Consider the following 25,015-nt stretch of genomic DNA (forward strand, 5'->3'; position numbering starts at 1 on the left):
CAAAAGAAAACAGTTTTAACTGTTTAGTAGCACACAAGCTCATTTTCCATTACCTCTACATACAGCTGCGGATCTTAAATTACATGATCTCCTGAAGGAGAGAGAATATATATAAGTCTATTTGTTAGGATATTTTATGGTTTTAATTGGAAACAATTCTTTCTCCTATACTGCTGTGATTGGAAAGTTTTAGTATTTCCACAATATGGTATTTGAGACTTATTCACCACCAGCAGGTTTGGAAATGTTCAAACTAAGAAATGAAAGCGAAATGCTGGTTCTACATTTTTTCAAGAGGTTTACAGAAGGCAGTGAATTTTTCACCTCCCACTGTCTCCAAAGAAAAGAGCCAAATTACTCCATTTTGTTCAAATTAAGGCACTAGAAGAGATGGAATGAATGCTGAGGTGTAATTACATGAGCAAACACATCACACAACTGCAATATCAGCCTGTTTCAAAGGAATTAGGGTCATTCTAGGGCAGCAACTCTGAGAAAACTTACATGGGACTTTATCAATTTTTTGACATCATACTTTCAACAAACTTCAGGATAAACATGGAGCCCAAAGCTGAGGTGCAGGCACATACTCGTTTCCAGGGCTGCTCGTGTTTTCTGCATGCACAGGGTGTTGTGGCCTTGCTCACAGAGTACAAGAATGAATGACGGTATCATCCAGGCTCAGCAGTGCTTTAAGTGATGGTTAAATCCTGCCTCACTTGCAGATGCTGTGCTCCCTGCTCAGGCCTGTTTCCATGATGATTAATGGTGTAGTCTACCAAAGGCAGGAGCACTTATTGTACTAAAATGAATAGTGCATTATCCATCCTTCTGCAGTCTTCTTCATCACCACTGGGGCATCAGCCATCCAGATCTGTACTCAGTTTAGTGATTTCACTGACCAATTGATTTTTTTTCTGGGTTTATGATGAATATGAGATTCTAATTTGGCTCACAATGGGAATTGCCTTGTCAGGCAGCTCTCTCTTGCCTGCCACTGCTGCCTTCCAGCCTCTCTCCCCATTAGTTGATGTTTAAAGCTGTGGCAAATCATCCCCTGCACAACCAGCCAGTACAGATGGACTGGGCCATCTTTGAGCCAGCACCTTGTATTGCATGCAGCCAACGTGCAGGAAAACACAGGCATGTAGGTAAAAAATTGGCAGGAGCAGCCTTTATTTGGTTGCAGAGTACATACAATGTGCAGGCTGCCCTGCTCTGTTCTCAGCTGTCCCCCAGCCTCACAGCCCCTCCCCAGCCCAGGGCCCGTGCCAGCGCATCCATCCCACAGGAGATGTGGTAACATGCATGCTGCTAGGAGCCAGCTGGTATCCATGTTTTGGTTTGGGAAGGCAAATCTGAGTGCTTCTCAGAGTCACTGGTGTGACTGGTCTGCTTCTTCCTTGAATAGCAGGCATCTCGTCCAACCCTCCTGCACCAGCAGGGGTGTCTACAGCAGGTTATCTAGGACTCTGTCCAGATGGCTTTTGGCTGCCTCCAAGGGCAGAGGGTGATGTCTTCCAAGGGTTGACTGCTATGCAGCATGAGCACCTCAGAGGTCCTCTGGGAATAACCAGAGACCTGCATTGTGGATACAGATAAAAGTGTAACATGCTCACCATGATCTGTTGTACATGAAAAAAAGGGTTATTTCAGGAAATACCCTCCCATATCTTACAGAAGATTTAATGACATTGAGTAATGCAACCTGGAAAAACAATGAGCAGTCTGCTACCTTAATCAAAGCATTTTCTCACTTTTGTGCATAGGTTGCCCAGACTTTTGGATGTGTCCCAGTTTCTGCAGGGCTTGTAGCCTCATGAGCAGAATGGTCTAAGATTTATCCACCAGTTCTGAAAAAAAACATCCAGCTAGTTTTGGGGTCAGTAGATTTGAATGATGAGCCTGATTTCTATTCTTTGTTCCTAGTATTTGATGCTTTGGTACTTAGGTGGATATGAGAGAAAATATGGCTGTTGAAAGCCTAACTCAGGAAGCCAGAATAACATTTGAGACCCTCCCACAGGTATGTTTATACAGTCAGATTATATGGGTTAATTGTGATTGAATTTGACTCTGTTCTTCAAGCAGTTTTATAGAGTTAAATATTATTTGGACCAGGATTTATGAGAAGGATTCTGGTGTCATCTGATTAGTGCATTTGTGTTTAATCTGGAGAGTTTAAATAAATCAAGTCTGTAATCAGTCTGATTCTTGGCATGTGGAGCTAATTATTCACCTTTTCACACAAAGTGGAAGAGCTGCAGCAGAAAAGACTCAGCCCTTCTGGGGGAAGTAGTTTGACCTTCTTAGTAGGAGACATCTGCTTCCTAAACCCAAACTTCTCCATCAAGAATTGATAGGGAAACTGGTAAACTGAGGGAAGGAGTGCCATTTTCTTTCAGGTTCTGATGGAAAATTTTATGTTGGATTTCAAAGAAATCTGTGTCAAGAAACTATATTTTTCCTGCAAGGTTTGACCTCATGGATTTTCATGTTTCAATAAAGACTTCATCAAAAAAAGCACACACCCAAACCCTTACCCTTACCATGTGTTGCTCACAAGGCACCTGCACAGGAAATAATAGATTTCTTTACTAGGGATAAATGGTAATATGACTTCTTCTTCAGGTTTCAGCCAGTCCAATTTAGTGTGTACCTACCTCCAAGAGGATGGGGAAGCAGGTGTATTTTGTCTTCTTTTTCTTCCTGTCCTCTCTTTGTGTCAATGAGAAAAAAGAAGAAATTACTAAAACAGTAAAAATGAAGTACCTGCCAAAGTAGTGACCAGAATATAGATAGTTCTCTGAGGTTTATCACTGATTTTTAAAAAGTGGCATCAGGATGCTTGTGAGCCTAGCATGGAAAAAATCATGCAGGCTGTTCAATGGGTCACCACTTTCAAGAATACACATGTTGGACTAGAGTGCAAACTTCAGCCTCATCAATGGTGGGATTTGCTCTTGAAGGAATTAGGGCAACTGAGCGTGTTGCAGTCACAGCTGCCTCACAGCTGGGCTCAGGGAAGTGTGAAGTGTTGCCAGGTGAGATTGCAGGAGGGTCAGAGACAAGTGGAAGACAGTCACAGCTTGATTGGAGAGCAGCTCTCTGAATTACATGTAATGGTGAGTAACAAAATAATAGAAATGCTGAAGTAGGTACTGATTTTGGCATTTTCTGGCAGAACCAGTACACAGCAAACCTTTGCTTTGCCTGTTTGTTAGTGTTGAGCATGTCCCTTAAAATGGATCTAGAAACTTTTGGAGTGTTCAGGATCTGAAAAAGATGAAGGCAGGGGTCAAAACATGAATAAAAAGAATAACAGAGATAATAGGACAGAAGATATACTAAAACTCAACAACTAATAGGTAGTTAACTTTGGTAATGAGGCCAGCTAGATGGGATTTCTAGGTATTGTCTGGGTTTTTATAAAATAAATATTACAAGATACTTTACAGAGGATGACTCATTCTCTTTAAAATATGCATGGTGCTTCCTATATCTTCACCCACATCGTTGCCTCACAGACTTTTAAAATAGTACCCGGGTTAGGTCTCTAATGCAGAATATGAAAGAGGCATGAATTATTAATTCCCTTTACTCTAGCAATCCAAAACAGTGCAGAGGTGTTGTTTAAGTAGGGAGGCCTGTCCACTGTCACTGGAGCTGTTTTCAGAAAGAATTTGGGAATCAGCCATGGAAGAAAAAACCAACCAACAAACCAATCAACCAAAAAAAAAAAAAACCCAAACAAAAAGCCAAAAAAACCCAAAACAAAACAAAAAGAAAGAAAAAAAAATTAAAAATAAAAAAAAAAGACCACAAAACAAAAGGCATGAGTGAGCATTGCTCTGTAGCCTGGTGGTTGATTTGGTTCTGGGCTCTGTTCCTCAGAGCTTATTCAATGAATAGCAACAGTCCATGATGATGTATCCTTATGCTCCTTCTTCCTGGAAAGGTGTCCTTACCATTAGACTTCTGTCGAGTCTTCCATAAGGAGAGTGGAAGGGCAAAGCCCAGCGTTCCCCAGTTGTCTGGCCAGTCCCACAGACACTTGCAAGTCCAAATTCACTCAGTGAGCTGTTCAGGAGAAAACCTAGATTTTGCCTTCCTAGTAAAGGCAAAAACACTAATAGGAATGCAGAGATACAGCACACTGGAGCCCTGAAAAATTACCAAATTAAAAAATAATAGGCTCTTAGGAGTTTAGACTTGACTTATTGTTAGGAGGTAAATAAACAAGGTATTCGGGGATTTTGAAAACCTCTGACAAAACATTCAGCACGACCCTGTTGAATCTCTCACAGGGCCATATTTTTAAAGCTTCAGGGGTGGTCAGGGGAATGCAGTAACCCTCCTTGTATTAAAATAATGAGATGTGTGTATCAAGATGACTGAAAGCTAGTCTGTATTCAGGAACTGGAAGTCATCAAACCAGTCTCATTTCCTTCTGCAACATGTGAGGAGGCCATATTGAAATAAATATTATGAGTGTTATGGCTTAGGTTTAGTGAGTTTTATGGCATTGTACTGCACCATATTTTTATGTGTAAGCCAGGGAAACATGATCTGCACCAAACTGCTGTCAGGGGAGTTTGTAGTAACCTTTATACTGGAGGGGTAAGTTAAGAAAGATGCTGGGTGCAGCATTGCTATTTTGATTCCTAAATACATAAATGGGCATAAGGACTGTATTGCTAAATGTCAGAAAGCAGAGTGGTGCTGCAAGTTACCCTAGATAGTGCCAAAGCTGCAGCTGTGGTATTTAACAGTTGGAAAAGTGGTATAAAAAAGCCCAGTGCAAGACATCAGGATAAGTGTGACGTCCATGTTTAGGCAAGAAAACCAAGTGCACTGGTGTTGTCTGGCTGGTGGCTGCAGAGGTGCAGCTGTGACCCACAGGCTGAAGGTATTTATTCTTTCATACTGTTATGAAAAGGCAAATATTCTATGAGATGGGTGAACCAGAGTAACACTGGAAAAAATAAGTAATTATTTCTGTTTAATTGGTGTTGGCAAATCCTGACCTGAAAGGGGGTGTTGTTCCGGGTGCAACACTTCCAAGAAGGTGTGGGCTACATTTTCCAGGAAGATGTAGGAGATTGACAAAAGACATCACAAGTCTGGAAGAAAAGTCAGGAAATATTGAAACAGTTGAGAGGGTCTGCCAGGGAAAAAAGAGTTGAGATGATAAAATATAACAGTCCAGCTTTCAGATAAGTAGCTCTGAGGAAGGAAGCTGACCCTTGTTCTTTTTTCTTTTCCCTTTTATTAATTTTATTCAATCTCAGCAAAAAGTCAGCAAAAAGATTTTTAGTTGTAAGAAAAGTGAGACTCTGGGGTGTCCAAGGAGCTTATGCAAGTTCCTGATCAAAGGAGAGGCCTCTGTTTGGGGATGAATTCCATCCATCTTGTCTTTGTGCAGGGATAAATTAGATGACCTCTCAGGATTCTGGCTCTCTTCACACTTTCTCATTTCTAGTAGTTTCTTTAATTTTTGAGATTTCCAAGACATTGTTAACAACATAGAGGCAAAGAAGTAGACAAGGGAGAATTGTATCTCTTGGATTACATTGAGCAAATAAACTCTGTCTTTAAACTGGAACACTTAAACATATATGTATATGAATAGTCTCTATGTATATACACATACACAAATATATAATATATAATATACAAACTATTTGATCACATGTCTGATGAAGAGAGGCTGGGGGAGCTGGGATTGTTTAGCCTGCAGAAAAGGAGACTCAGAGGAGACCTGCTTGCTCTTAATAACTACCTAAAAGGAGCTTGTAGTGAGGTAGGGGTTGGTCTCATCTCCCAGGTAGCAAATGAAAGGATGAGAGGAAATGGCCTCAAGTTGTGCCAGGAAAGATTTAGATAGAATATTAGGAAAAATTTCTTCACAGGCATTGGAATAGGCTGTCCAGGGTGGAATTACTATCCCTGGAAGTGTTTTAAATGTGCATGGATGTGCTGGTTGAGGATACGGTTTGGAGCTGGGTTAACAGTTGGACTCAATGGTCTTAGAGGTTTTTTTCTACCTTAATGGTTCTAGTCACGCTTACATACGTGTATATGTGTTTTTTATCTTTCTCTCTGTGTGCATTCCACTGCTTCTGGTTATGTTTCCCTATGTTGCCAGCTGCAATGTGTAAACCTAAATCAGGTATCTCCAAAATCCCAGTTTTAGAAAAATTGACTCAGGATCACTGAAGAAAACAAGTATATATGTCAAGTGATGTAAACCAGTACTCAGGAATATGAAAATCCCTGGGAGGAAAGAGATGGAGGGTGAGCCAACTATCCAGATCTTGACTTCCCACCAAAAAGGCAGCTCCTGTCCCGGCTGAAATGGAAAGCAGGGTTTTAGACACCCATGGATGGTCCCATACTGCTAACAGTTTGTACCTCCCATTTCTGTCAAGTATTTCCCTTCAGTAAGGGGCTGATTATCTTCAGGTCTGCCCTGCTCTCACCCCATGGTACCCTGACTCCATTGGAGCAGTGGTGTGAGCACAGGCCTTTGGGGTTAGGGCTATTTTTTTCCCCCAGAGAAAGGAAAAGTAGTGGAAGTCTAACTTGGTAGCAGTGTTATGGACTGAACTCAGCCAGGTTTTCTGCTTAAGCTGTAAAAATCACTTGAAATATTTTCCCTATGGGGCTATATATTCTTCTACAGTTCAACAAGGTACTTCAGGCAAGGTTTCTCTTTCATCTCAAAATGATGGAGTACAGTACTATAAAATCTGGTTTAGAATTCATCTTTTGTCTTGTTTGCTGTTAACGAAGTTGAGGACTTTTATTTTCTAGTAATTGGCCTTGTGGGTTAACATTTGGGTAGTTGGGAAGGGTCATAGGTACACACCAGTGTTAATCATCACATCATAAAAGAGGCAAGAGGAAGCACAATAATCAGACAGTTTGCTTTGTATGTCTGCAAACCACTGCTAAACTGAAAAATATTTTTTTTCAGCTTACTTTCTGGTCTACATCTTGTTTATTTTTAATACTTGACATTACATTTCATTGTTTTTTCAAAATGAAAATGAGTAGATGACAAAAGTTAATGTCATTTTTCAGACATAAACTAAAATGAGTGGTCTAGCTGTATTTGGGGAAATGCATTAAATAATGAGTTCAGGGTGACAGATGAAAACTGAAAGGAGAAACACTATGTGTGGCTTTTAATATGTGTAACTTTTACTTTTTGCGTGATGCCTAAAGGTATTGCCCACTGCAGAAACTTATTGTCATATGGGGATTGTGCCTGTTGGGTTAATGCTCAGCCTTTTAATTGGTGTCAATCTGGATCAAAATGTGTTGTAACTCCGCCATTTTCAGTTGAGTTGCGCCTCAAATCCTGTGCTCAGTTCTGGACCCTCACTGCAAGAAGGACATTGAGGGGCTGGAGCGTGTCCAGAGAAGGGCAACAGAGCTGGGGAAGGGTCTGGAGCACAAGTGCTGTGAGGAGCGGCTGAGGGAGCTGGGGGTATTTAGTTTGGAGTAAGGGAGGCTCACAGGGACCTTCTCTCTCTTTACAGCCACTTAACAAAAGGTTGCAGTGAGTTGAGGGTGGGACTCTTCCCAAGTAACAGGCCGTAGGACAATAGGAAATGGCAGCAAGTTAAGCCACGGGAGGTTTAGACTGGGGAAAAGGAAAAATTTCTTCTCTGAAAGCATTTTCAAGCACTGGAACAGGCTGCCCAATGAAGCAGTTGAGTTACAACCTTGGGCAGTATTTAAAAGATGTGTAGATGTGACAATGATCTCAAAGGTCATTTCCAGCCTGAATGATTCTGTGATTCTGTGCTTTATACAAGGAGGATATTGATAGTGCTGTATTGTGAAGCAAAGTTATTATATATTCCTGATGCTATTTAGAGTAGTAATGACATAGGAGTTGTCATGATGTGACATTCAGTGTGTGCCCCTTTGTTTTAGTACAGAAGAAACCGAGAATAAAAGCCTGTTTGAAGAGTGGTGTTTGAGGTACTAGGCGGGTGTGTGTTTTACAAGCTCTTCACACCTGAGATTTGGCAAAGGGCAATATTCTATCGTATGCTAATACAAGTCTAAATAGAAAAGGTGTTACCTTATTCCTTTATTTAAAAAGAAATGTACTGCAATTTTCTTAATGTAATAATGATTCCTGCAAAGGCTTTCCTTGTTCAAATAGCTCATGTTCATGATTGGCACCTTAGAAATCTGAGAAGTTTGAGTGAGTGAGTTGACACAAAACAGTTTGCAAACATTAACCCCCCCAAGAGCTATAGGCAAGCAGTGTGGGAGGATTGCTCTCTTTACCACTGCAGGAGCCATGGCATTGAAGCAGTTGTTTCCTTTCCACAGAAAGCATCTCCTTTATAGCAGAATCTGCCATCACCTCTGTGGCAGGGATGACATTGACATGCACTGGTGGACACCTCTCTCAGAATAGGGTAGCCCCCGGACTAAAGCATTTTGAATTTCAATAGAAATAGCTTCCTACTTCACCTTTGCCTCATGCCCATTTCTCTGCCAGCCTTGGGTCAGAAAGCTCGGTAGAAACAGCTATTGATGTAACAAACACTTTCTTTCAAGTGCTGTTTCTGCCACAGTTTTTCAATGATATTACTCTTAAGAAGCAAGTATTAAATTCTGCCCCTCAAAACACACTATGAGAGGGTCAGCACACAGCTAAGATCTCCCTTTGTATGTCTCCTTTTTTTCTTCTTTTGGCATTTGGGCCAAAAGCCACCAGGGGTTGGTATCTGTATACCCACTCAGGTATTCTGACCTAATCTTCTGTCTCTTCTTGCATAAAATGGCACTTTCTTTTTTTCTTTCATGTCCCATGGGAAAAATAAGACTGTTCTGTTCATCATACCAGACTGGTACAAGATAACCTATGTCTGTGGAACTTCTGTAGTCCTCTCTGATTTTCCAGGATGGAAAAATAAAAGCACTTAACATCAAGATTTTACTGTCTCTATTTCTGCCTAAAAATCCTATGTATTAGAGTGAACAACCAGAACACCATAATCTATATCTGATCTGTCTCCATTGTAAGATCACCAGTAATGGCTTACAAAAAACACTATTAATATTTTGTTAATTCATGGACATCACTTTTAGGAGGTAGAATACAAGAAGAGGGGCTGGATTATATGTCAGATTGCCTTTACTGGAGTTATTACCTCCCGTACATAAACTTGCCCTCTGTGGTGTCGCATGCACCAGATTCTCTCTCCCCACTCCCCATTGCAAGATACACTTGCTGAAGTTTCCTGGTGTTTCAAGGCACAAGGCATCCATTGGCCATTTCCTTTCTGGCTGTTTGTGCTCTCAAGGACTGGGGTATATGAATCTTCTGTCGTGTGCCCAGGTGTGCTGTAGTGAGTATCAGAAAGGGAGTTTTTGCCAGAGAAAGCTGCGAACCAGACTAAGGCAGTCCTGCAGTTACAGAGGAGTTGAAGGTGTGTGTTAGGGCCCCTGCCTCAGAGGGATGTTTGATACTGTGTACAAACTGGCAGGCACCAAGAGTGGCTGGTGCAGAATACTAAATAGTTTTACACTTAAAACTAATGTGTAGGTTGGGTGCTCAGTGGTATGCTCTGAATCAAGGGGAAAAATATCCCATTTTCCAGCATCCCTGAGGATCAGCTGTTATTACTAACTCATTAATTGTTATAGTCATGTCTGTCCTTTTTTCGTAAGTAGAAGTTCATGGAGGATGTGTAGCTGAAGGAGATCCTCCCCAGCTGGAAATGTAGATACCTCTAACCATTCAGACTCTGAAAATCTTCCACTTTCTAGAGGGTTTTACTACTTTTTAGTGTTTGTCAGTTTGGTTGACTGTCAGCTGGCACAGTATTTTGTTATATGTATCAAGAAACTAAGGAAAGGGGTGAGTGTGCTCTCCAGCAGCTGTAGGGTATTCAAAGCCTTCGTGTTTTAACATGAAGGAATTTCCTGTGAATTTGTGGGCTCAGTTCCTCCCCTATAGGACAGGAGTCAGTTCCTTGATTGCCTTGCTGTTTTGCTGAAAGTGGGACATGTTATTTTTCATATTTGTGATGCCAGGGTGAATAGAGAGGCTTTGCTGTGATTAAAAAAACCAAACCAAAACAACACAAAAACCCTAACAACCTAGTTCATTGCAATTTTGCCATTTAATTTGTTCCGTGTTTTAAAGGCATTTCAACCTTTTAAATATGCTCTGGTGTCTCAAGCACTGCATAAAAACTTTATTCTCTGAAGAGCCAAATAATAATTCCTAATGCCCTTCAAGTAGGGTCTGGGACTTTGTAGTTGCTCTAGCTTTTATGTGCGTGTGATTGAACAAAGAGTCTCCCAGCTCCCCCTTGTGTGGATGCTGAACTCCTGCTACATCAAGCAGAAAACAACTGTGATTTGTGCTGCTTTTGATCAGACATTTCTACAATGCTTTGCTGCTGGAAAGCAGAATAATACTGTCACAAATTTTAAATTAACAAAATATGCCTAGAAGGGATTGGTAGCTCTTGTTCATCTGATTAATGTCAGGCTTGTAAAGCCTGTTCTCCCACAAAAACAGCAGCAAATGCTCAAGTGAGAGATGTTAAAAACGGAGATTCTCCATTTTAGTGGATCTTTGTGTTTTAGTTATCATCTCTTACTGAAGCACCCAGGACGAAATCACAAAATCAACTAGCATCAAGGGAGTTGAATTAGCTTATATCTGCGTTCACTTTTAATTAGATTTGAAATGGCTATCCCACTCTAGTGCAGAAACCAAGTCAGTACCATCCCCTCAGGCCTTATTACTGACAACAACCTTAGCATAGATCTGCATATTCAGCAGTTGGGTGCATAGGTGCTTTGTATTGGGAAATACGGGCAGGATTTTAAAAACACAGGATACCTTTTTTACAACTCAATTTTTGCTCTTAGGCTGGGGAGCACAGGGACTTTCCTTTTTAAAATGTTCATATTCTGGCATGAGTTTTTTGATGCAGCTTTTGTTTAACAAGTATCATCTTATGATAATATTTTTCTGCTCAACAGTGGAATCAAGGCAGCACTGGTAGCAAGTACATTCTGTGCCACCTGATGTATTTCTACGGGTTTATTTTCCCCTTACGTACATTTCTATTCCTTCAAGATGTGCTCTGAGACATTTCCAGTTTCAGCATTCTGCTAGTCTCATCTAATTCAATTATAAACTCTTCTGGGTAAGGACGATATCTGGATTCTGCTTTCAGGTTTCAATATCCAACAGTTTTGCACAGTAATCTTTAAAAAAAAAAGTATCATGATGAGGGAAGAAACTTAACTTATCCACAGGGATTTGTCATGTGAGAAGAGCATGCCCTGACCTCCCAACTTTCAGCAATACTGTACCCACAGGCACTCCTACCTCTACCCCCACTGGAAATGCTCAGTGTGATAGCAGATTTTGCTTAGGGTTTCTGTTAGATGGGAAGAGATTTTTCTTCTCTTTATTTCTCATTTTCATTTTCCCATTTGCTTCTCTTTCAGGTGTGAACAGAAAAGTCACCTATTCCCTGTCAGACTCTGCAGATGGTTACTTCTCAGTTGACCAGTCATCAGGAATCATTATTTTGGAGCATCCACTTGATAGGGAGCTTCAGTCCTCCTATAACATCACTGTAAAGGCCTCAGATCAAAGCATTGTGCTGACCTTATCCTCGTTTGCCACCGTTACCATCACAGTGCTGGACATTAATGACAACCCTCCCGTGTTCGAAAGAAGAGATTATCTTGTGACAGTACCTGAAGACACCTCACCTGGCACAGAAGTCCTTTCTGTTTTTGCTACAAGCCAAGACATTGGTACAAATGCTGAGATTGCCTATCTCATCAGATCAGGAAATGAGAAAGGGAAGTTCAGGATTAACTCAAAAACAGGTTTGTAAAGTGGCTCTTACTTGCAGTGCTGAATTAAAGCATCAGAAAAACATGAATGCTTTGGGGAGGACTCTTAGACCAAAAGACTTCCAAGGCCAGAGACTCACAGCTTGTCATTGTGTAATTAACTACACAGTTAAAAAGCAATTTTAGGTTGGAGAGTGATGTCAGCTACGGTCACACATGGCTGCCCCAGCTCAAGTGGAGAATACTTTTCTCCATTAGTAAGACTGTCGAAACCAATATAGATGTGACAACCTATTAGCCAACTGTGTAAAACACTTCTGAACACTTGCAGTGTTCACTTGCTTACCAGCTGAGTACAGCCTCAACTGTCTGCCCCTTAGAAAGCATCAGCCAGTGCTACCAGGACCTGTTGTGACCAATTCAGTCCTAATACATGATTGCCATTTATGTAGCTATATGCAGCTTCCCTGACTTAGGTTGTTCTGATTTGTCTTTTTGACTTCAGCCATGGCTTGAGTTGAGGTCTTTTTGGTTATACATCACAAATTTTAGAAGTCCACCACTGCTTCTCTATGAGAAATACCAAACAGAGGTATCACATTTGGTGTAAATGGCTCCTTTTCTCCAAATTTCCTTAGCGGGATATATTCTTCATCCTCACTGAGTTTTTATTTCATCAACTGTAAGCTGTTTCTTCTGTGCTTCCAGTAGTGGATCCCCTTCTTCTCATAGCATTCAGGATGACCAGTACAAATCTGACACCTGAGTCTGAGAGCAAAGCAGTCTTGATTATAAAAGCTGAAGAGAACACTTCTTTGGGTGCAACTGTAATAGCCAGTAACATGAAAAATCTCAAAATTATGCATTGTGTCATTTCTATAATAGTGTGCAAAAATGGCTCTCCACTCTGCGGAGGCTGCTGCCTCTCATGTGAGGGACTTAACTGTGTGTTGTCTGTCATCTTCATCATGTTGATTAGAGCTAGAAAAATTTAAACGTAAATATGCCTAGGCAGCGATACTTAACTTCACATTTGACAATGAAACCAAGGAAATAAATCAATAAAAACCCATAATGAAGCTTAATCACACAGAAAAAAAACCCCACCAAAACTAAAACTATATATTATTCATTAATGTGTGACAGCTCCATTATTATCCATTTAGAGGCAGGAGCTGAGTTTGTAGACAGCAGAGTGGTGATGTAGCATGCCTGATCAGAGCTTGAAAGATAATGTCCTTCACACCATTTATCAGTGGGACCTAACTCTCTGCTAGCCCCTTGGAAGCTTCTCTTTGGGGCTCCTGCTTTCAGCAAGTCATGATGAAAGGTGGAATTCATTTGGAGAGAGCCCAGACAAGATTAAGAGGAATAATCTGAGGTCTGTAAAATGTGACTTAACAGGAAAGACTGAAGAAATTAAGGCTGTTTAAGCTAGAAAAGAGAAGACATGCTGTTAGTTTTCATGCCTATAGAAATTACCTGTGAAGAAGAGGGAAATAAACTGTAGTCCTAGTCTACAGTGAATGGGTTTAAATTACATTTGGATTACTTTGGTAAAATTATAGGAAGAAATTTCTAGCTATAATGTATATTAAGGCCTGAAATACATTTCCTAAGAAGGTTAGGAAGCTGATATTGTTGGAGGTTTGTAAGAACACTAGAAATCAGATCATTTCTGTCCTAGAGGGAATCTGGGTGCATGCAGTGAATCAAGTTACAGAGAGTCTTAATTTTGGTTGTGTGGTGAAGTAACATAAATATTATAAGCCTAGTTGAGTGGGGAAGTCTCTGTTTAATCACTTAAATGATAGACAACTGATTTCTCAGAGGTATTCATATCCTATTCATTTGTATTTAATTCATGAGAAGTTAATTGTGTGGGAGTGAATTTCTGTTGACTTGTCAGGGCTTATTTCCAGAGTCGGTATGCAATTCTCCCAAAGGCTCTGTGAATGAGATGGTAAATGGGTGAATATGGCCCCCACTTCTTCATCTATGATCCTCACATAATGAAAGCTATTTTCGTGAGGAACCATTCATTGCCTCATGCCTTGTAAAGGCCCTTTCTGCAGAGGCAACCCAAGTGCAATTGGCATCATTCTTTAATCAAACGACAGCTAGAAACCTGAATAAACATTTTTATTGGATTGGGCAGTCTTACAGTTAGTGTTGTATGTGTGCCATGGTGATAAATAGCATGCTGTACTGTTTACTACAGTCAAATCCCTTGCTCTGTGGCATCATTTACTTTTTGCCGGCTGTTGACATTCCCTCCTTTGCTTCAAAGGAGTGATTTCCATTGTCGAAGCTTTGGATTTTGAATCGTGCAAGGACTTCTACTTAGTAGTGGAGGCGAAGGACGGGGGAACGCCGGCGCTGAGCGCGGTGACGACGGTGAACGTGAACGTGACGGACGTCAACGACAACGCGCCCACCTTCAGCCAGGCCGTCTACAGCGCCGTCATCAGCGAGGACGCGGCCGTCGGCGACTCCGTGCTCATGGTGAGCGGGGCCAGGGTGCCATTTTGGTGTGATGAAGCCCCCTGCCCCTGAAAAACTGCTGCACTGCCTAATAATGATAATTACAACATCTTGAGGCCCCCCAAACCGTTTTATAGACAGTACTCTGTGTCTGCTACTGCTCCCCAAGCTGCTGGCAGCTTCTCCCCAAAATAAAGTAGCAGTAGTACTGAGCCTTTCTTTTTAACCCTCTTATGCTGTCAGAGAGCAATAGCATATTTTAGACGTTGCATTTTGTTACATTGCATGAATCAGCTAGAAAGAAACAGATTTTAATAGGCAGAATTCTGCTTCTCAGTGAAATAAAATCATAGAGTCATAGGGTTGGATGAGATCTTAAAGATCATCTAGTTCCAACCCCTATGCTGTGCACAGGGACACCTTCCACTGCACCAGGCTGCTCCGAGCTCCAAGTACATAGTATTTGTGTAGTCTGGCATGCAGTGTGCCATCCCCAAACCTCACAATATTCTCATCTTGCAACTTGTAGATCCAGAGAGAGAGTGTTGTATGGAATATTAAGATTAAAATATTCTGTATGTTTTCAGACTAGCATTTTGAAAAGGCCCAAGTGAAGCCTGCTAACAAAAACCTATTGGATTGATGCTTTAGAGGTGTACAGTTCAGGTATAACTAGTCTGATGGAATGTGAAGTTTACTTTTTGGTGTGTTGAGCAATTAACGTATCATACAGATCACTTGATATTTGTTTTTCTAATTTTTTTATTCTTTTCTCAAAAAAAGTTGATAGCAGAAGATCTGGACAGCCCTCCCAATGGTCAGATTCATTTTTCCATAGTGAATGGGGATCAAGACAATGAATTTTCAGTTGATCCTGTTTTGGGACTCGTGAAGGTTAAAAAGAAATTGGATAGAGAAAGGGTAAGACATGTGGGACTTCTTAACTTGCAATGACTTACAGATGTGCATCAATCTCCACTCTGCTGCTAGCTTGTGTGGAAGGAGTTTTTTTTATACTCTGCAGCAATCAGCCTGAGTTGCTCCAATGGGTCTTTCTGATGTTTCCCCATTCTTTCCATGCCAGCCCTGTCCCCAGTGTTTCTACACGCGCACTGCTCTGCTGCCACTCCCACCGTGCACCCACACATCAGCTGCATCAGGGGAGAGCAGCAGCCCTGGATTTGCCCCGTGGTGCCAGCAGGAGCTGCTGCTGTTTTAATGAGCTGCCTCCTCTCCCCTGTGCGTGCAAGCGCACACGTGCAGCCGTGTGTGCAACAGAGTGGTTACAAAATGCTCCAGATTGTGGCACCGAGCGCCGAGCCGAGACCTCAGCCATTAATTAGCGCTCTGCAAAACATGCCACCAGGGAGGGGATGTTGTGAAGTGGCCAGGCTGTACCAAAAGTGAAAGAGTGCTTCATTAAATAGGTTCTGCTGCTTTGTTTGCTCACTCCATTATTCATTCAGGATTATTTATCACCATTTTGCCATAGCTAGCAATTAGCAGCTTTTGGGAAAAGAAACAAACAAATGCAGTTGCCTGTGCTGCTAGCAGGGCAGAAGAGTGCTGCATGGCTTCAGAAACCTTGCAGCACATAAGGAAATCTGTGCCTCCTGCCTCTCAGCAATGCACCCACAAAACTGGGGAAGCAGATTGCTACCTTCAGAATATGGGCTCAGCTGAAGAAGCTCTTTACTGGAAGCAAATCTTGCTTCTTAAAACAGTGGCAAAAACCTCTTTCTGTATTATGACAAAAGCAGGATGAAATTGTTCGTCTTTGGTGGTAGAATGACTTTACCAATGACTGTCTAAAACGGGAGTAACAATGGCTGTGCATGTTACAAGTTGGCTGTAATAGAAGCACAGGCTGAGTTCCTTACTATGACTTTTTCTAGTTTCTGATGTGCAGCTGCATTCAGATACACACACTTACCCTCACAAGAGTGTGCATGTGTAATGCCAGCTGTGTTAGGTCTGCATTTTCTAAAGTTTCCCTCAGTTAAAATAAGCTGTTATATTGTCTTTTTCTTTGCTTCCTTGGCACATTTCCTAGACACAGGTGTTTCTGACCCCTTCAGGGAAAATTATGTATGATGCCCCATCTGCTGTAGATCCCCAAAGGTAGTGCTGACTCCCAGGATTCAGTGGTTTAAGAGAACTTATTTCCAGAGCTGTAACCACACAGAGACCATGACTTTTGCCATCTGCCTTTCTGGGATACATTGAAATGAAAGGGAACACAGTAAAAAAAAACTGGGAGAGATTCTACAAAACTCTCTGGTTTTAGCTAGCAGTGGAAATTACAGTTAAAAAACAGATTCTAATTCTCTTACTCAAGTTACTTGACTTTCCATAGCTCAGGATTGCTCTTCCCTCCTGTGTCACTTTGCCCCCACCAAATCACAGTCTATCTCTTCCATACAACCCCCCAAAAACATGTTTCCTTTTGCTTTGTCCCCCATCCCAGAAGAGCGACCTTATTTTGTGTGCTAGGTCTGAGCTCCTCCCTACCGTAAAAAAAGCTGTCATTTTTCAAATGTATTTGGATTTCCTTCCCTCACATGCCCTTCCCAAAAAAACCCCTTTAACTTTGTCTTGTTCCCCTCTGCAGGGCCGTGCTTTTCCCCTTTCCAGCCCTGCACTGAGAGGGTGGAGCAGAGTGTTGTATCTGGCATGTTTTGCCCTTCTCTTGCTCTGCTGTGGGAGGATTCAGGGGCAGACGTGTCAGCAGCTTTCCCTGCAGAGCAAGGAGCAATGTACAGTAAAAAGCAGTTGTAAGACCTAAGGAAGCCAACATAAGGATGCAGTTCGGAAAATCCAACTGTCATCCATAAACTGTGCATAGACAGAGCTTTTGCAAGTTGTCACATATGCTCACACCTCACACACGGGCACATATGTGTGTAGAGGGCCTGTGGATGATGCACTGAACTGCCTGCACTGCACTGTTTTGTGTCTGTTGCAAAAAAGCAGACTCAAGCCCACTTATCTTCTGCAGAGTGGTGGATATTCTGTTGCTACAGAGACTGTTGTCCCTCGTACTCCCAAATGTTTTCCAGTGTGTTTAAGCCAACTGCCTGTGAACTTTTTCTTGGCTCTCCATCACTGCTTTAGAAACAGCATGTGTCAAACTGATGCTGGCTCTAATAAGCAATTTATATAATATCTTGGAAACCAACTGTAAGATAAATAGAATCAGGTCACTTATCCCAGCGGACACCTAGGAGAGATGGAAATGTAAGCTTACAGGACTAATGGCTGAGTTCAGATATTATCTGTCATTTATTTTCTGTCTGCCCCTTTGTTTCAGGAATGCTTTATCTGATGCAGTTATTTTAATACAATGAAGCTGTTATGTTTATTGGTAGCCTTTGAAAACAGAAGTAGGGGCACAATATGGTGATAAACAGGATAATGCTATACTAAGGGCAGGAAGGTAATGAGGCCAAACAGATTTCCTTAAAATATGGATGGTGGTGCATTGAATGTAAAGAACCTGGGTTAAAATTTAGGGCCATTTTCACAATGATTTAATGTTTTCACCTTTTTTCAGATATCTGGCTATTCATTAGTTGTCCAGGCAAGAGACAGTGGTACCCCTCCTTTGTCTTCATCTGTGACGGTCAATGTGGACATTTCTGATGTGAACGATAACAGCCCTGTGTTTACTCCAGCTAACTACACAGCTGTAATTCAAGTAAGTTTCTCCTGCACATCAAAAACTTCTCTGACTTTTAAAATGCACGGGCATTTGGTTTCAGTTAAGTACCTTTTGATGATCTATCTGCAAAACATGTATCAAGTGATCTTATCTAAAGGAAAATATAAACAAATCTTTCTTGAGTCTTTTGATAAGTTTCTGTTTGCTGAGGCTTCTTAACCACAGCATCTGTCACACATTTTAACATTCATCCCTGCTGCACCAGGTACTCCAACCTCAAAATGTCTGCTCTGGGATAAGTTCACACTTCTTTATACCTTGCTCTGGGTGTGAGTCTTGACTTTTAGTCAGTCCTGATCCGACAGAGTATCAGAGAGAGCCCAGCAGGCCTGGAGGTGTGGCGGGTTCCTTCATCTCTGCCGCTGGTCCATGGGCCGTAAGCGGTGTCAACAAAGCTCAGCTTGTGAAATGCCAGCAAAGAGCATTCAGTTGAATATTCAGGATAGAAAAATGTGCTATTTCATGCTTGCAATATGTATCATTTTAATCCTTTTCTTTATACACTGTGTATATGTGTAAAGGAAAATAAACCAGTGGGCACAAGCATTTTGCAGCTGGTAGTGACAGACAAAGACTCTTTTCACAATGGCCCCCCTTTTACCTTCACCATCCTCACTGGAAATGAAGAGGAGGAGTTTACACTGGACCCTCATGGTGTTTTGAGGTCTGCAGTCATCTTCAAGCACATGGTCTCAACTGAGTATGTGCTCTGCGTGCAGGTAAGGCTTGATTTTTACATCTGCATTCTACACTGAAACAAAAAAACCTCTTAGTGGTAGGTAGCCTGTACTTTCCCTGCGTGGGTTGTTTTTAATGCGCTGTATTCTGTGAGTAAATACCACACATTCCAGTTTGCAAATGCACAATGCAGAATATTTTCTTTGATGTTCTTAAACCTGGTTTCATGTAAATATAAATAGGTAGCCAGCCACCTTTCCAATTTCCTTGGCATGAAATGAATTTTCTGAGCAGCAACCGTTATGGTTTAAGATTTTCATCATTTTCTTCTGTGGCTAAGGAAAGAAAATGAGAAAAATGCATTATATACATATAAATACACCCCAGAACAAGTGACTGCAAAATACTGCTTTAGGAAGGAAAATAATTTCTGCTTTTAAGTCATAAATTTAATCATAAATTTTTGGAAGCCTTCCAAGAATTCATGAAATCACATTTCCAAGGTCAACTTAGCTTTTAAAGAATGTCAAAATAAGACATGCAATAGAAGTCCAGCTCAAACTTAGCTTTAGAATAATCACCGAGAAGCTTTGTAACCAGGGTAATTTTGATTGCCAAAACCTGTAAATCCAAAAGTAATTTGTCCACATTTCTCAGGTCTGGCAGAGAAGATGTATTAGGGTTCAATAAATATGCAGGTCTAGGGAATGAACCTCTTCACTGAAATGAGTCATGGTCCCATAAGCTGTGTCTGAAATTCTTGCTTCCTCTACTTGCTTTGCTGGGGTTGATCTCTCTAAGCACAGCCTGTCTGTTCCTTTACAAACACATTTAATGATGTTCACAGCAGTAGCATCCTTAGAGGCAATTGTTGGTTACAATTCACAAAATACAGGCTCTGATGCTAACTAACACTTCAAATCAAAGTTTTACAAGTTTGCCATTTAATATTCTTGAAACCTATTTTTTAGCCTTGTAGGGAAATAAAAAATCATCACCTTTCTTTCTTTCTTTCTTTCTTTCTGTCTTTCTCTCTGTCTTTCTGTCTTTCTTTCTTTTTTCTTTCTGTATTTCTGTCTTTCTGTCTTTCTGTCTTTCTTTCCATGCCTTAACAGTAAAATATCCTGCTTTCTGAGTCATTTGCTAGCCAGAGTTCTAGTGTAGCCAAAACTGGGCATGAGAGTTAAATTTGAGCAGCATCCACCAGGTTTAGAGATCCATATATTTCATATAAGTGAAATATTAGACACACCACCATGTCTGAGATGCACCAACATGCTCAGAAAACCATGCTGTTGGATTGTGGAGGCATGATTTCTCCCAGTATTATTTTCTTCAGGGATTTCTGCAGTGAAAACATATTTTATAGTTTCCTGTTATGTTTAGACCATAGAAGTGTTTCTTTCCATCCATATGTGCCAGAGTGCTGCTTTCTCTTTTCCACTATCAGATTTCTCCACTATATGAGGTTTATTAAGAATTAATGTTAAAATAGAAAATGGAATGAGACCTAATCTCTTCTGTATGTACATGGGCTTTTGTCTGCACACATATATAAAATATTTTTAAATACTCCACACAGCTCTTTTATGAGTGAAGATAAATAAATTTTAGAGTGTCTTAAGAGTTACTAATATGCTTGTAGTAGTGTCCGTATTACTGTTGTCATCCTCCCAGTTTTTCCTTCAGCTTGTAAATTTTCCTCCTGTGTCCAAATACGAAGATCTTTGAACATGTCCCACATCTCTGCCTAGTGACAGTTTAGTCTTCTGTTCTTCTCTGAAGCAAATAAATGTGTGGAGCAGTATATCGTAATAGGGACTGCAATAAAGCATTTTTCTTATTGTAGGAAAGGACCCTGATTCAAGTTTGCACACCTTTCTGTCAAGATGGCCTTGGGTTTTTTGTCAGACTTGCTCTTTTGCTCTCTATAAAAATAGTGCAAATGATGCTATAATACCTGCTCTGGGTCATCCAGTCATCTTTCCAACTGCAGTGCTGCTCTCATATTTTATCATTAGTAACAGCACAAGCACCTATTTCATTTTTGGAGGATGATAAATGTTATTTATGTCAAGCATGTTTTTCTTGGTTGCTTCAGGAAGAAGGACAAAATGCTGTAGAAAAATTCTGAACTCCCTCACATCCACACAAGCTAAGCAGGGTGTGGAGTGCTTTGGAGCACACCAAGCAATGCAGAAGGCCGATATTTCACTGGAATTCGGTCTCTTCTCCAGGGTACAAGTGAGCCCAAACTGTGTTTGGAGCTGAATGTACCATGTTGTTGGTATATTCTCTGTTGTACAGATGACGAGTGATAGCTGTGGGATCCTGGGAACATTTCAGTTTGAGTAATGAGACATTCTACTGACACATTTCTCTCTGCAATCCACTTAGAGATCAGTGCTTCCCTAAAGAGTTTGTAAGTTCCACTTCTAGAAATGGCTGAGACACTTCTTTACATATGTATTTGGTAAATGCATTTGAGCATTGTTTGAGAACTTCTTTCCAGAGTTATTGATTCTGTGAGAATATACATAGCAAGAAGTTACGGTTGCAGGCTGTGTTCCGTGTGTGGTTTTATTTCTTATTTTTTTCTTTTTTTTTTTTTTTTTTTCTAAATTACATTAGGCAAAGGACTCTGGGAAGCCTCAGCAGGTTTCCCATACCTATGTTCAGGTGAGGGTTATTGAAGAGAGCATTCACAAACCAACCGCCATTCCACTGGAGATTTTCATTGTCACCATGGAAGATGATTTTCCCGGGGGAGTCATTGGGAAAATTCATGCCACGGATCAGGATGTGTACGATGTCCTCACATACACCCTAAAATCAGAGCAGAAAAGTTTGTTCAAGGTCAACAGCCATGACGGGAAGATCATCGCCCTCGGAGGGCTGGACAACGGCAAGTACGTCCTGAATGTCTCCGTGAGCGACGGCCGCTTCCAGGTGCCCATCGACGTGGTGGTGCACGTGGAGCAGCTGCTGCAGGAAATGCTGCAGAACACGGTCACCATCCGCTTCGAGAACGTTTCCCCGGAAGACTTTGTGGGCCTGCACATGCACGGGTTCAGGCGCACCCTGCGCAACGCGGTGCTCTCCCAGAAGCAGGACAGCCTGCACATCATCAGCATTCAGCCGGTGGCGGGCAGCAGCCAGCTCGACATGCTGTTCGCCGTTCAGATGCACAGTGGCGGCTTCTATAAGCCTGCCTATTTGATCCAGAAGCTTACCAATGCGAGGAGACACTTGGAAAATGTGATTCGTATTTCTGCTATCTTGGAGAAGAATTGCTCCGGACTGGATTGTCAGGAACAGCACTGTGAGCAAAGTCTGTCTATTGATTCACATTCCCTGATGACTTACAGCACGGCGCGAATTAGTTTTGTGTGCCCCCGCTTTTACAGGAATGTGCGCTGCATGTGCAATGGTGAGTACTGCCCCCTCTTCCCCTCCCATCGCCGCACATTATGCGATAGGATCCTTTTTATTCCTCTGATGCAGATTAGAAGGGGCATTTCAATTCAGTCCACTAAAGCACGACTGGCTGATGCCTTGTGGGAATTGATTTCTCAGGCTCGGGAAGAATTGTTCGTGTTTACTGATGTAAATGGAAGTTTATGAACTTTGGCCTTCTACGACAAAGACCGCTTTCCTGGAGGCTCTGCAATCAGCCAGCTTCCAGGGGAGGGGAAGGAGTGGGAGAGGAAGGACCAGGAGAGGGAGGGATGTAGTTTCCCAATCAGTTGCTGCCACCACTGGAATAAACCTGGATTGTGACTGCAGCAGAGCAGCCTGCTCTCCAGCAATGCACCAGCAGTCTCAAAGGAAAAGCACCCCTGACCTAAGCCAGGCAGGTGGAAAGGCCTTTCTCAGTCCCATTGTTGCAGACAGCCACAGAAACCAATTAAGTATTTTATTAGTGAGCGCTTTGCCTGACCTTTAATGCTGCAGTAGGGGACAGAGTGGGTTTCGGGCTGCTCCACATTTTGGCAGAGATTTCACATGGGCATATGACAGAGAGACTCACAAGCCAAGCTTCTGTATGATTCTGTGCTTGGATTTTAAAACCTCGGGCAGTTGTAATACTGGCTCTCTTTCTTTTGTTTGCCAGGCTATTTGCTCCTCATTCCACTTCATTTAAGAGCAGAGAAAAAAGCTGCTGTAAAATCAATACATCTAAGTCTCCCTCATCTTAAGCACACATGCGCACACACACAGAGCAATACAAGAATTCAGCAGCCATAGCCCTCAATAACCAACCTTTGTTTCTGCAGCAGTCAGCAGGTCTTCATGTTTTACCACTGACCTCGGTGGGGATGAAAATAGGCATAAATTGCATAAAACTTAACCAGAAATCATTTTTCTTCCTGTGGCACATGGATAATAGTGGCAAAGAAGTTCAATTCTGAAAAAATAACATGATCTCTATCTGAGGTATATTCAAGAGCAGACTATCTGTCCACTCTTTAACAAAGAGTCTTATAAGTTTCAAATAGACATATCTATCATAACAATAGTCAGCATTTTGTTACACGTGAAAGGCTCTGAAGTAAAGGATTTTCACAGATTTAAAAGGGACAATGCTGCAATATCCTTCAGTCAGGTCCAGGAGCCAGTGCGGGAACACTGTCTGCCAAACTTCTTTATATTCTCTAAATTAAAACTTAGTCTCGCTTTTGTATCAAGAAATCACAAATCCTCATCTCCATGGGGATAGTGATAGTCCTCACAGTCAGAAATTGGTTTTCTGGCAGCCAAAATTTTCACTGTTTATCATTTCATTTCACTACCTATTAAAATCAATAATGATGTATTATTCCCTCTGCCTCATAATCCCTTAGCTTAACTCCAAAAAAGGGACTTTGCAGTGCAGCACAGTTCTGACCCAGCAGATCTCCTGGCACAGCGAGCTTGCAATGGAAGCACAGAAATTCAGCTGGGACAGTGATTTCCAAATTTTTCTGTCATGTACCAGTCAATCCTCAAAATGGATGACAGGCTGCTGGAGAGGCAGTGTGGTTCTGAGAGCGCCTGTGGCCCTCAGCCTCTGGGCCATTTGTCATGGCCTTGAAGACTGCTGTGTGGGAACACTTGCAGCAGGCAGCCTGTCCTGGTCCTGCCGAAAAGCCAGAGGGGTTCCCATTGCTCCTGTCTGAGGCACTAAGTGGGGATTTCCCATTGGGGATCCCCACGATTTGGGGTGGGGTTGAGCACATTCAGCCTGCCTACAGCCTGTAGTAAAAAAATGTCCAGAGCTGCTGTGTTAGGTAGAGTTGCCAAAGAAGTGAACGCCTTGGCGTCTATTACTTGCACAGAAATAATACACCTTGGTGGGAAGCAGAAATTTATGCTTTGGGCCTTCTCCTCGTTAGTTAATGCTTAATCCTCTTCTATTGTTTTTAATTAAAGGAGCCACAGTAAATATTTTGGTATTTAGGCAAACACACTGTGTTTTCTCACATAGGAGATGACACAGACCTGTGAGAGCATAATAGAGCATGTATGGGTAGTTTTGCTTCCATGAACGCTAAAGACTAGAGTAAAAGAGTTGGAAAAATGCAATACTTCTTCCATCAGTAGTTCTTATAAATAAATGCACAGATGCAGCAATTCTGGAAAAAGTGCACAATTTGTTTTGGCTTATTTAACAAGACAGCATTAGCGAGATATTAGCAGTGTAATAAAAGTATTACACTTCCTTTGTTGCTAAAATAGTTCCACATCCAGTAAATATTAATACCTTGTATTATGAAAAAGCCATTAAAATACTGCATATGTTTCCAGAGATCTGATTCAATTATGGCCCAGAAAGCTTGAGTTTGAACTAATTCACTCATTCTTGAAATATGTATCATGCTTGGAGTGTTTTTGTCCACTGGCAGATGTCACAGATATGCACAATTTATGCATGCCAGCTGTGCATAACTTACCTAGATTACCTTTGTGAGCAAACAGAGTTATCTAATGTGAAAATGCAGGGAGACTGTAAAGTAGGCAGTGGCGAACTTTGGAATTTCAGCTGCTCATCTCTGGAAGGGTAAGTTCAAAAGTTCACATGCATCAATCTTAGCTTTTAAATCAATAAAATTGAACTAAAGAGTTTTCCAATAACACACTGTCTCCTTAGATTTTTTGCTCATCTGTTTGTGTTTGTATGAAAAATATTGTCACAAACTGGGGTTTGTGTCAGCGTGACCAGAGGGGCTCTGCAATTACCAAGCTCCCATCACATGGCATGAGGTATGCAAACATCTGTCAGGGAGAAAT

At 41.5% G+C, this 25,015-nt stretch overlaps 1 protein-coding gene across 8 annotated transcripts in view; it reads left to right on the plus strand.

Annotated features, from left to right (window-relative positions):
* Positions 1–25,015, plus strand: part of FAT3 (FAT atypical cadherin 3) — a 337,712-nt gene that overhangs the window by 271,606 nt on the left and 41,091 nt on the right. For all 8 annotated transcript variants that reach the window (XM_063148845.1, XM_063148837.1, XM_063148840.1 and 5 more), the window contains 6 exons: positions 11,506–11,895; positions 14,153–14,367; positions 15,130–15,267; positions 17,900–18,043; positions 18,589–18,786; positions 21,377–22,175. In XM_063148845.1, coding sequence (XP_063004915.1) covers positions 11,506–11,895; positions 14,153–14,367; positions 15,130–15,267; positions 17,900–18,043; positions 18,589–18,786; positions 21,377–22,175 — 1,884 coding nt within the window. The remainder of the gene's footprint in view (positions 1–11,505; positions 11,896–14,152; positions 14,368–15,129; positions 15,268–17,899; positions 18,044–18,588; positions 18,787–21,376; positions 22,176–25,015) is intronic.

Source organism: Melospiza melodia, chromosome 2 (genome assembly GCF_035770615.1).
Source record: "Melospiza melodia melodia isolate bMelMel2 chromosome 2, bMelMel2.pri, whole genome shotgun sequence".
NCBI classification, from domain to species: domain Eukaryota; kingdom Metazoa; phylum Chordata; class Aves; order Passeriformes; family Passerellidae; genus Melospiza; species Melospiza melodia.